Source organism: Anarrhichthys ocellatus, unplaced genomic scaffold (genome assembly GCF_004355925.1).
Source record: "Anarrhichthys ocellatus isolate YVR2014 unplaced genomic scaffold, GSC_Weel_1.0 scaffold2, whole genome shotgun sequence".
Taxonomy (NCBI): domain Eukaryota; kingdom Metazoa; phylum Chordata; class Actinopteri; order Perciformes; family Anarhichadidae; genus Anarrhichthys; species Anarrhichthys ocellatus.
This window is the reverse complement of record NW_022280032.1, coordinates 1,014,616-1,027,074: the sequence shown is the minus strand read 5'-3', so window position 1 is coordinate 1,027,074 and position 12,459 is coordinate 1,014,616. Positions and strand designations below refer to the sequence as shown.

General features: G+C 40.5%; 1 protein-coding gene across 2 annotated transcripts in view; it reads left to right on the top strand.

The window, feature by feature from the left end:
• The first annotated feature begins 1,246 nt into the window (after positions 1–1,246).
• LOC116394482 (chemokine-like protein TAFA-5) overlaps positions 1,247–12,459 on the top strand; it is a 37,374-nt gene continuing 26,161 nt past the window's right edge. For both annotated transcript variants that reach the window (XM_031867601.1, XM_031867592.1), the window contains exon 1: positions 1,247–1,968. In XM_031867601.1, the coding sequence (XP_031723461.1) occupies positions 1,878–1,968 (91 nt within the window). In that variant the 5' untranslated portion in view covers positions 1,247–1,877. The remainder of the gene's footprint in view (positions 1,969–12,459) is intronic.

The following is a 12,459-nucleotide window of genomic DNA, read 5'->3' as shown; positions in this document are numbered from 1 at the left end:
ATGAATCATTTATTCCTGCGTGGAAGAAAACAAACTCAGTAATTAGAGCAGAATGTAAAGAGAAGCAGATTGCAGAGTTGGATCCCAGCACCGTCTTCAGTTCAGGGAAAACATAAAAATAGTCGTTGGCTTGTGGATTACTGCAATAATTCATGTTGTCGTGGCCGCTCGCCAACAACTGAGGTTCTACAGTTTCCTTCAACAGAAACATTCTCATAAAGGAGGATTTATCTCTATCCATCCATCCATATCCATCTATTTATTATACTTTGCAGTGATGGAAGCAGGACTGAGATATTTTTCTTAGTGCAACTAAAACATCTGGCTTCACTTTAGTTAAAACTTCTGTCCTCATAACGTTAATAAAACATTCACTTATCCTTAATACATTGGTAATAATCCGTCATTAAGAACTGGAGCTGCAATAATAAGTCAATCAACATATAATGAATCGTCAACGTTCCTTCTGAAACAAGATCGTTGGCTTCTTTTCTGTCTGATGTAATTATTTATGAGGTTTTGGACCGTTGCTCAGACAAAAAAAGAATCTATAACAAGTACAATACACTTTATTCATACGGCACTTTTCAGAACAAAGTAACAAAATGCTTTACATGAGCAACATGAATTAAAATATTTCTGGAAATCAGACAATTAAAAAGATAATGGGAATAGATTTGATGGATCTCCACTGTTTGCTGATGTTTGATATAGATGTTTAAGATTAATCAACACAATTAAAAAGATAATTTTGGGTTGCCAGGTTATGAAAATCCCTTTGGCTCCTGCAGGTTTTTATTTGGTAATAATGCTGATATAAATGTTGAATATTCATTAAGCCATCATGTTCGCAGTTTTAAGTGTAAATCAGTGGATAATAAATAAATAACCTGGCAACACAAATCAATCAGTCAATCAATGCTTGATTGACTGATCATGAAGCATAAATAATATCGATATTTAAAAAGAATTCATTAAATAAGAATCAACTAATTCCAGCTCAGAGAACATTTATAAGAAGCACCGAAGAACCACACAAACTCCACGGTGCCCGTTACAGTGACCCCCAGAATCGGGTCTTCTGCCCCTGTGGTAGCCTACAGCCGGTGGATGGATTTGCCACGCGTTATTGTAACCGGTGTGACATCAGGGGGAGAGAGAGAGAGAGAGAGAGAGGGAGAGAGAGAGAGAGAGAGAGAGAGAGAGAGAGAGAGAGAGAGAGAGAGACGCTGCAGATCGCAGCGGATCATCAGACCCGGAGGCAGCAGCTGCATCTTCTTCTCCTGCTCCTCTTCCCAACTGGGCAGCCGGCCACCGACCAGCCGACCCGCGGGGCGTCATACCCGGCTCGGAAACGTGCAACATGCCCGCAGAGCGGCTCCAGCCGGGCCCGGTGTCGGTTTTTCTACTTCTGAGGGGATTTACGCGGACGAACGGACGGAGACTCCCGGTGGATCCGAAGCGCAGAGAGCTGTAAATTGGAGTAGGGGAAACTGGAAAACTTCAAATCCGGAGCAGATTTTGGTATTTTGATGAACATGGTGTCGTGGAGGGGATCACCCCGGGCATCTGCTGCTGCTACCGGCTGCCGCTGCGCACCGTGACGCGCCCGGGAGCGCGGCGAGGACCCCGGCAGCTTCACCCGGAGAGTCCGGGGAGGGAAAACCAAAACAAATTATCACTCCTGCTTAAAAAAAAATCTACTCCACTGTGGAGTTGGCTCGTGCGTGGTTTTATATCCGAGAGATGTCACCCGTCTCTGGTCTCCGTCCTCTGGGTCGGACCGGGATGGATGTGGCGCAGTGAGGAGGCACCAGCCTGCGGATAATCATAGTTTTGGACTTTCTGGTTCCCCGTGCGGCTCGCGGCTCTCCCTCATGCAGCTCCTCCGGCTGGCCTGGGCTCTGACTGCCTCTGCGGTCTGCTTCCTGCTGCTCCTGATCCTCCACAACCAGGTCCTGAGAGAAGGTACGGCTCTGTCAGACTTCATGTGTGTGGGCGTGTGTTACCCGTCTTATGAGGACATACATCTGTTCACACAGTTACATTGTGGGGACTTGTCATCCGTATGGGGACAACCTCATTACATCTTAGGGTGAGAACTTGGTTTAAGGTTAGGGTAATGTAATGCAACTCAATGTAATCATGAAAGTCATGAAAACACCACTGTGTGTGTGTGTGTGTGTGTGTGCGTGCGTGTGTGTGTGTGTGTGTGAGGTCAAACGGAGTGTCCAAAATGCCTCAACAGGTCAAATAAATGAGTTAAATCAGTTTTTTATTCAGATGATGTTGGTGTTCAGCGGACAAACAGGGTTAAAGTAGACTACGTCAGAGGATGAGAAGGTAATAAAAGGCAGGAGATGGAGAACCGATAAAACAGCAGCAAAAGCAGTAACACGAGTAACGGGTCCGGGCCGGACTGTGTGGCCGGAATGAATCGCTCAGGAAGCGGGCTGAACTCCAGCGTAGGTCCGCTGGTTTTTACTAGAAGAATCCAGAAAGATTAGAGACAAATGACTGTCACACACACACACACACACACACACACACACACACACACACACTGCAAATGAATGATCATGTATTGCAATGATTTGATATTTGATTGACACTTGATGCATTTCTTTTGTCATTTGGCAAAACATACTAGATTTTATTTCATTATATTAAATTAATTAACAGATATAATTTTCCATATTTCGATTAATTGTTTACTCTATCAAATGTATTCTTGAAATGTCTTTTTACAAAAACATAGAAAAGCTGCAAACTTTGACACCAGAGAATAAAAATCATTTTTCAGAATCTTTTCAACTCTTAAAGGCAAAACAGTCTCTGTAACTCGTCACAACACGATGCACAAAAACATAAGAAACAACCTGATGATTACCGAATCCCTGCTTTTCTACTAACTCTCCTCCGTTCCCGATCACCTGAACATCCCTCCACTTACCTGCACACCTGTTCCCACTTTCCCCATCAGCTCTGCGGTACACAGCTCACCGCCGTCCCTCGCTTTGCCAGATTGTCCATTGTGCTTCGCTCTCCACTCATCTGTTCTGCCTGTTTGACTTTACCTGTTCACCCACCAGACTTTTTGCCTCTTTAGCTTCACCCCCTTTGGATACATTTTCTTTTGCCTGCCTAGCATTGGTGGATGAAGTGTTCAGACCTTTTACTTAAAACGAAACTTCAACTGGCTTTGTATCGTGGAAATGTGGGCGGTATCTGCAAATAACAAGGTTCAGTTTCCCTCCGTCAATTTCATGTGACTCTTTTTGGTGAACAGAACATTTTCTGGGAAGATATTTGTAGTGTGCACCCGTGCAGGATAATCTGAAAATGCTTTGTTGAGCAATACCTGAAGTGCAATGAAAACATACAGCATTTGGCTTTTAAAATGAAACTGAGTAAATACATTTTAAATGAGCGTAAACCCACAAACATCTGTATGTATAATGTATATAATTTATAAGAACTCTCAAATTCAGAAAAAATAAGTTTTGCCAACTCCGCATGGAACTTCCTGCAGATTGTGCAGTTCCACACAGTCATCTACCTTAAAATCAATCAACACAGCACGGCTGAGGCTTCACGCATTTTAACATTAATAACAAAGAACACAGTGCTCAACAGCTTGTGCTAAAATACCAGGATATTAACTCCAATAGGGTCAAATCCAAACCATCTTACATAATATAACTTATTTTTTTGAGTTTAACACATACTAGGGATTATAAAATTCATTTAAATTTAAATCTGCTTTTAACCTGTAAAGCTAGTTGTCTATGTTTCTGTGTTCCTTACTGTTTTGTCATCTCTTTTGTTTAGATGGTAATTGCTTTCTGTTTTTATCACGTAAAGTGCCTTTGAGTACCTTTTAAAGTGCTATACAAATAAAATGTATTATTATTATTATTATTTAATGTTTTATTAGCTGAAAGAAGCACATTTCTACAATTAAATTGATGCCGAAGTAACTACATAATGATGCAGATTTGTAAAAAGTCTGAATTCATGATTTCTCAGGTCTGTCTGCAAGACGACAAGCAAACAACTTTCAAAATGTTTGTTTACTCGTGAGAGGAATATATTTTCCCCCAGATTACGTTTTAACAGTTTTTAATCTCATGATTAATGTTGTAAATTGAAGCAAAACCGCGACAAATCGAATCAGTAAAGTTTAGGCAACACATTTATGTTTAGTGCAAACATCACGGCTTGCCTGAAAATAAATGTTTGTTGCGTTATTTAATATAATAAATCAACGCTGACTTACACGTGAACATGCGACACAAACAGCGGTCTCCTGGGTGAAAGTCCTGTTTGTCCGACCCGAGCTCACACGGACATCCACGGACTTTGATGAGAAACGTGTTCATGATACGACAAAAACGTAATCCAGACCAGACCATAATCCAAAATACGTTTCCCTCAAAATGTAAATGACAATGAAGTTCTGTTGTATGGGAACGTAAAAGCGATAAAGCGCTGTAGTGGCCGTAGTAATTAGTAGTTTCCTAACAACAGTCAACATACTTTTCTTATAATCGGGACCATGATTGTTCCATGTATCCTTGACCACATGTTTATTATTGTCAGTACGATGACAAAGGTCCCCTAAGCTTTGCAAAGTAGCAATATTAACCCAAAACCAAAATGTTTCCTTAGACCAAACCAAATCTTAGCCATAGTGCTGTCACATTGTACAAACAGTGATTTCCCTTTGAGAGTCTAAAGCAGAAACTCTGCATACGAAGATGTTTCAGATCATCCGTGCTGCTGCAAGAAGAAGATAAATTGTAGAAATCCAGCAGCTGCTCATCGAAACTCAACGATCAGAGCTGAAACTGACTCAGCTGAGAAGGATCAGGTCACGCTGCAGAGACTCTTATTTTGAAGAGGGATGCGGTATCAGATCAGTATGTTTCTCTCTTTATTGAGGCGGACCATTGCTTCATCATGTTTCTGCTACACATACTGGCATGTTAACATCTGTACTGGGAAATACAGTGAACGTCCCTTTTAAAGAACATAAACAATCTGTTTTAGGAGGTGTGTCTGCTGTCGTCTCTTCTTCATCGATCATCTCAGTGTGAAAAGCTTTAATGTGCACGAAACGCAGACTAAACTTAATTCCCACACGCTCTCTGTTTACTGAGTTTCTCTTTTCTGTTTCTGTGCCTGCTCATGAGGCTCATTTAGATCCTGGAAAATAGCCTATTATGCAGCAGATACACTGTTGTGCCTGCGGTGTGGAAAAGCTTATCTAAGGAGCCTTCAGAGTCCAAATTAATTCTCAATGCTCCATTAAGTCGAGCGTATATTCATGGGAATTATGAACACATTGAATGAAAGAGAAGATCAGCAGCTGAGAAGGAAAAAAAACCAAAACACAAACATAAATTAACGGAGCAAAACGCGGCAGAGGGTATAATTGGATTTGAATAAATTCATCTGGAGGGGGAACGTCAGCGAGTGGTTCAACAGTGAGCATGAAACCAAAGCTCGTTTTAAAAAAAAGAAATCACATGGTGCCTGCTGTGACGCCGGCAGACTTCAGAATAAGAGTCTCTGCAGCGACAGAGTCAGGAACTACAGCACTGAAGCACTACAGCACTACAGCACTCTTACTTGGCGTTTAGTATTTCAGTCCAACATTCCTCAGTTATGATGATTAGCATCACAGAGTTTGGCCCAATCACAGCTGTGCATTATTTTATGCTTTGTTGATTGAAGACAGCTGTGGGACATCATCCAAGTTTATAGAAAATAAATAGAAAAGTAATAATTATAGAAAATAATAGTGATTGGAATACATATAAAGTAATATTTAACAATAGAAAGATAGTAATCGAATGTAAGTAATTACTAAAAGTAAAAGGCCAAACAATTCTACATAATGAGAAATATATATATATACGTATATGTATTTGAGTGAATACACTTAGTCAGTTAGTTAGTCTCGTTTTTGCAATACTAATAATAATATTGCAATTTCCGCGGCAGCCCCTCAGATCAGCTGATCAATCATGTTACCTGCTTGGTAAAAACGTATTTCCTCGCCTCCTCATCTCCTCCGATGAACATCCTCCATGATGGCGGCCCTCGATTGATTTCTGGATCACGGGCCGGAGGACGAGGAGGAAGCGGAATGAGCCAAATGAAAAGCACAGTCTGACCATCGACCTTTCTGTGTCGGTGCCACTTCCTGTCTTAAAGCTGCTCTCAGTCATCACGTTAACATGCTCAACAGTGACGGCTTTAAAGACCTGTGCGGTGGTTTCCATTTCAAAACAGCTTCGGGGACTTTTTGTTGGATTTGCGTGCTGCTGCAGAAACTCATTCACCGCCATCAGAGGATCAGCAAACAGCCTCCGCATCACGTCAAAACCAATTTCAGCCTCATCATTATTCCACTATCTTCACTCTCAGGACAAACAGTGACTCCAGTGTTCTTGCTCTGTGATTGTTGTTCTTATTTTCAATTTGCAGGGGATTTATTAAAATACGATGATGGATAATAAAAGCTCATATCAATCTGTTTGTCTTCCTTCCTCTCATTCAGGAAGAGATTACACGTCAGCCGTGAGTGAGAAAACAGTGGTCCGAGCAGAGAAAAACAACACACTGTGATTTCATTACTCAGTAATGTCAGCGAGACTTTGTGTTTCATCTGTGATTCATTCAGCCGCATCACAGAGTCAAATAAATGTGCAAGAGTTTTACTGCAGAGATCAATCCCTACAGGCGGGAAGACATCACAGCAACTTCACTGCTGTACAAAAGAAATGATGATAATAATAAAGTCGTACACGATATAAAGAATTAAATAAGACATTATCTGTGTGGTAGATATTTTTATGACGGTAATGAGATATGTCCCTGCAGGTGGAAAAACTGCACTTTCCAAACTAAAGTTTACGAAGCCTCAGAAGTTGAGATGACTTTTCTTTTGTTTTAGTTGGACAATATGATACATGTTCCGTCCTTTAACCCCAAATCTGACTGTTGGCAGGAAACTGAAACGCGTTCACAAAAAAACTTAATTTGAAAGTAGATAATAGATGAAAGCTATTCCACTCCAGTTTGACTAGTATTCCCTGGACGCACAAAGAGACAAGATTTAGGTATTTATTAGAAATAAATAAAATAAATATCTGCTTTAAACACTTAGTTTAAATAAACAAATAAACACTTTGTTTAAGGCGATGGAACTTCACGAGTTTGAACGTTTGATCCTCGGGAACTTCAAGTAGCTTCACAAAATAATCTCAAGTCCACTTTTAGCTTTTGTCTGAGCTTTCAGATGCATTTCACAGTTTTTCAATAAAAAGACAATGGAAATGTGTTTAATGTGGCTCACAAGTAAAAGACGAACTAAGCTGTAATTAGACACTCAGTAGACGAATAAAAATGTATGTGATAAATATAGCAGTACAAGAAAGTTGAGGTAAATATTGATGGTGTCATGGACCTAGGGTTTGCTTATTTGTTTTTTAAATCCTTCTCATGTGTCTGTGTCATGTCTTCTTTTACTTTCTGCTTTTGTCTTTTTCTATCACACCTGTCTTGTCTTGGTTGCTCTGCCCTCGTTGTCACTATTGTTAGCCAATCATTGTGTTTCCCTCTGTATGCGCCTGCCTACTCCAGCTGTGTCTTGTTCTTGTGATTAGTTGTACTCGAGTATGTGTGTTTCCCGTGGTTTCTTGTCAGTTGTATCTCTGTGTTTGCAGCCATTGCTTGGCTGCTCATCTCTGCTCTTCGTGTTCCGAGTAATTAATTATTATTTTTCTTCGCTTCCTGTTGCTTCTGCATTTGGGTCCACCTGCCGGCATTAATGTGACAAATAGCGTTTGTTTTTAAGCTTAAATACGTTAAATTTGTTATTTATTATAAGAGAAGTTTGAAGTTACAGTTTATGACACATTCATGTCCTCACAACCTTCAATACAACCATTAAGATTTCACTGCTGCTCAATACATCACATTACTTTTTATTACACCACTTTATTTGTAATGTGCTGCACGTCTTCTTCAGGGACTTTGGCTGCAAATGAACTCCAAGCTCAATGTGGTGCCACTGGTTTCAAACTGGATGTGAATACATAACACTAAACACGGGGAGGTGAGGACCGATGTGAGCATCGCACAACTTAATGTAATAATACCATGATCGTCTCAATCATTACACGTAACTATCCATCTATCCAAGATAGATACTTCAATATCAATGAATCAGTAATATACAATACTTTCCAACAATTAATAATAATTATCAAGCCTACTTATTACGTATTAACACTTACTACATACAATACTCATCAACAACATACAATGTCTATCAACAATGAACAATAATTATCAACATTATACAATACTTATCAGCAATATCCAATGTGTATCAGCAATATGCAATACCGATCATCAATACACAACACTTATCAGTATTACACAATGCTTAAAACATTATACTACTCATTATGCAATAGTTAAAAACACCACATTGTTTAGTTTTGCATAATTTCACAGGGTTATTACTGAAAGAGTCGGTGATGCAGACAAACAAAACGTGATGGAAACAGAAAGTTACTGTGAACATTTTTTATTTTACGGAGACAGTATCCTGCTCGGCGCCAGCGACTGATGAACCTGGAGTCCCAGCGTCTCCCTTTTGTGATGTTACAGGGTCACAACATCCACTCCTACCATGATAGAGGAGGTTTTTTATTTGTCTTATTTTAAATAGGACAATAAATCACGTGACCTTCATCTGAAAAGTGTTATAACAGCTCTGAGAGGAAGGAAACCAGAGGACGAAGCTACTGCAGAGTTTCTGTGTGTGATCCTGGAAACTTAATTTTTAAGGAAATATTGTACTTTTGACTTAATTCATTCACTTTACATGTTACTTTTATTATTTTCATACCCTTCCTATCCAGTGAAAACCACACTGTTGGGTTGAGGAAATTCTCCTATTTCTTAATTATTTACAATTAATTAGAAAAAGAATGAACACGTTAATAGGATGTATTATTATAGATTAAGCTACCTAGCGGTATTTAAAATTAGCTCCACATTCACCAGCTGCAACATTAAAGTGATGAACACATTAATGTATCAATACTTATAACCCAAAAATATGATATGATTCTGAATTGGACCATTCTGCATAAAGAGCAGGCTACTTCTACTTTCTTAAGTAAGATTTTGAAAGCAGGAAATTTAACTCTTGAGGTTCAGTGTCTCACTCGAGCACATTTCAACATGCATTCAGTAGGAGTCTGGGATCGAACCGCCAACCTTGTGGTTAAAGGACGGCCCACTGATCAGCCGTGTTGAAGCAGTCAAATGGGATACGCTGGTTCAGAGTAAGTGATAAAACTCCTGCTGCCCTTTTCCATAAACTGAAGTCAGTCCTGTTGCAGTTTCCTTTGAGCTGATACAGCTTTCTTTCTCCATTTAAGACGTCCAACAGTTCAAAGTTTCAATGTGCTGCATCAAGCCTCAGTTGTCAGATTTCCTTCAGTTGTATCTTTAGTCTGATTATTATTTTACTATTATTATTATTATATTAAATGCAGTTGTCTCTTCAACTTCACTCGTCTTCTCCCAGCATGCACTGCTCAGACCGACGGAGACGAGAACATTTTCCTTCTGGTGCGCTGCAGCAGATGGAGAATTAAAGGTGATGAGCTGCAGCTAACGAGCAAACAGAAGCCCGCCGCCGCTGTCACCGTCTGTGGTTACCATGGGATAGCTGTTAGTGAGCAGCGTCTCTTACATCATCTACATGCAGACCGAATCCCAATTACTGCAGAAAAGCTCCGGGGCTTCTCGGACCTCAGCGGCTCCGAGGGCTCAGGGTCTTTGAAATAGAAAGATGCTGGTCCTTTTGATTTGAACTTTGATCCTCCTCCGATTAATCATCACAGCAGGATACTTGGTTCTAGATGTTTGGTTGGTGATATAATAACAGTGGTGGAATGTCTCTGTATGCGGGAGAGTAACAGGCTTATTTACCAAAACATCAAACTGTTTTGTGTTATTTAACAAAGTAAGGACGTCTAATGCTTTGAGTCACTGTTGACTTATCACATTTTCACCAAGAACACCATCTTTCCTGACTCTAAACATAACAATCAGACTGGTCTCATCCAGCATCCGTAGCTAAACCAATGAAGAACGTGCCGTAGTTCGTAGATATCCTTCAAAATAATTTGGGATGTTATCCATGTAATCATATCGACCCACAAAAGCCCACACAGGACGGGCGGGTGAGGCGGTGGGTTTGTCCAACAAACATGGACCGCAGTTCGTTCTGTAAAACAGAACGAACTTGCGTACTTCAGTAACGGCACTTATTTTAACAGCAATCTTTTCCAAAACCTAACCAAGTAGGTTTGTTTCCTACACCAAGCCGAGTAGTTTCCTGTGAAGACAGAAGTTTATTTTGAAAAGACCGTATTCATGCAATGAGCAGAAAGTGACACGTGTTGCTGGTCTTTAGGAGGAGGAGTCACTTTTCGTGAGATATCTTGCGAAGCGTTGTATGAGGATGTGTTGCAATGTTAATCATGCTTTAGTTGCAGTGTTCAGATATTGTGGGATGATGCAGATAAGATCATAATTGATTCTTATCATTTCCTCATTGTGTTTCTATCTCGCTAAACATTTCTGCTGTTTTTGAATATTCATGTTATTTCTGGAAGTTGAATAACGACTTTAGTCTTTCATCAAATACTCTCATACTGTCCTCACTGTAGAGGTCAGTCTCCCACCGCTGGTTTTGTGTGTGTCTGTGTGTGTGTGCGTTAGCGTCCATCCTGTCCGACCTTCGACCTTTGTGTCAGATATGATTACATTCAAGGGAATGAAGGTTAAAGTGTCCTCTCTCTATGTCGTGTAGCTGTCGTCCAATGTGAAGCTCTAACACTTTCCACTGTGACCTTTGAGCCTTTAAACATGAAAGTGCTGAGCTCACAGAGGTCTGACTGTCTGTATGTACACAGGGAGGAGGAGGAGGAGGAGGTGGAGGAGGTGGAGGAGGTGGTAGTAACCATCATGACAGCAGCTCTCAGACAGAGATGAGAGAGTTTATCAGCTTCCATGTTGCCTCGGGGCGAAGAGGAGGGGGAGGACACATCAGACAGAGCAGAAGTCGTGTTAATGGAGGTTGTCAGATGTAATTATGAGCTTCATTAAAACTGCAGAGAGTCTCAACAGAGAGATCTCAACACTGTTAGTGTTTTTAACATCAGTGGTGGAAGAAGTATTCACATCTTTCACTGAAGTAAAAGTAGTAAAACATAGCTGTGAAAATACGCAACTACAAGTAAAAGTCATGAATTCAGAATCTTAAGGCAAAATGTACTTAAAGTATGAAAAGTAAAAGTACTCATTGTGCAGTAAAATACTCCCTGTTAGTGTTTTATTATTATATGTGTTGTTTCTGGATTAATATTACTACTGGATTTATGTGTACGATGCATTGTAACTCCTTCATATCTTGTTGGACAGCAATGCATCATAATCTATAAGATCATTGAATGTTTGTGGAGTTGCAGTCCTGTGAGAACCTCGTGCAGTCTTTTGTTCTTTGGTACTTGCTGTCTTTATCCTTTTCCCAAATAACTTTCCTGAACTCAGTTTCCCTGAGTTGATTGGAGGGTTATTCAGATCACCTGTTGGGGACCGGCTGCTACCTAAGAACTGAGAGCAGCTTGGTATATTTCATCCTCTTGGTCGATCAGAGAGTGACGGCGCTCTTTCTTTAGGGCTAAGAGGAGAGGTGGGGAATTGCAGGTTATTCTGATCCCTCCACAACTTAATGCACACCTCATTTTAGCAGATGTGAGGCTCATTTGAGATGAGCTAGGCCTTCGCAGAATGAATCACCGGGGATCGCCGCACAATCAGGTTGAATTTGTGTCGGACTTGATCCCGACTCGCTCTGGCATCATCCACATGTAGGCCGCATTAAAGGACTGTGAGCCCTGGGGCTGCAACCTTTTCTAAGTTATTTCAAGCAGGCAGCCGACAGATGGATCTGACAGGATCTGAATATTTCTCTGACTTCCTGTATATTCTTTGAAGGCTGCTGGAAACTGTCCGACTGCTGCCTGATCCACTTTCCAGGCGTCGCGCAGTTCATCTCGAATGAGCCTACTGTCGGCCAGAAACTCTAGTCTTCAGGACCTTGTTAAGAGTCCTTTGCTGTCTAAACTTTTACAACTGAGGGTGAGGCGTTTTGAAACCAAGCTGGAGTGAATATTAAAGAACACCTTTCGGTTACCTGCATCAGGACAGAGCTCAGTGATAAAAGGTCTTATTTTGTAATTCATCATCAACACATAAAGGAACACTTCATCCTTCAGGTTATCACAAACATTCAACATCAACACATAAAGGAAACACTTCATCCTTCAGTTCATCACAAACATTCAACATCAACACATA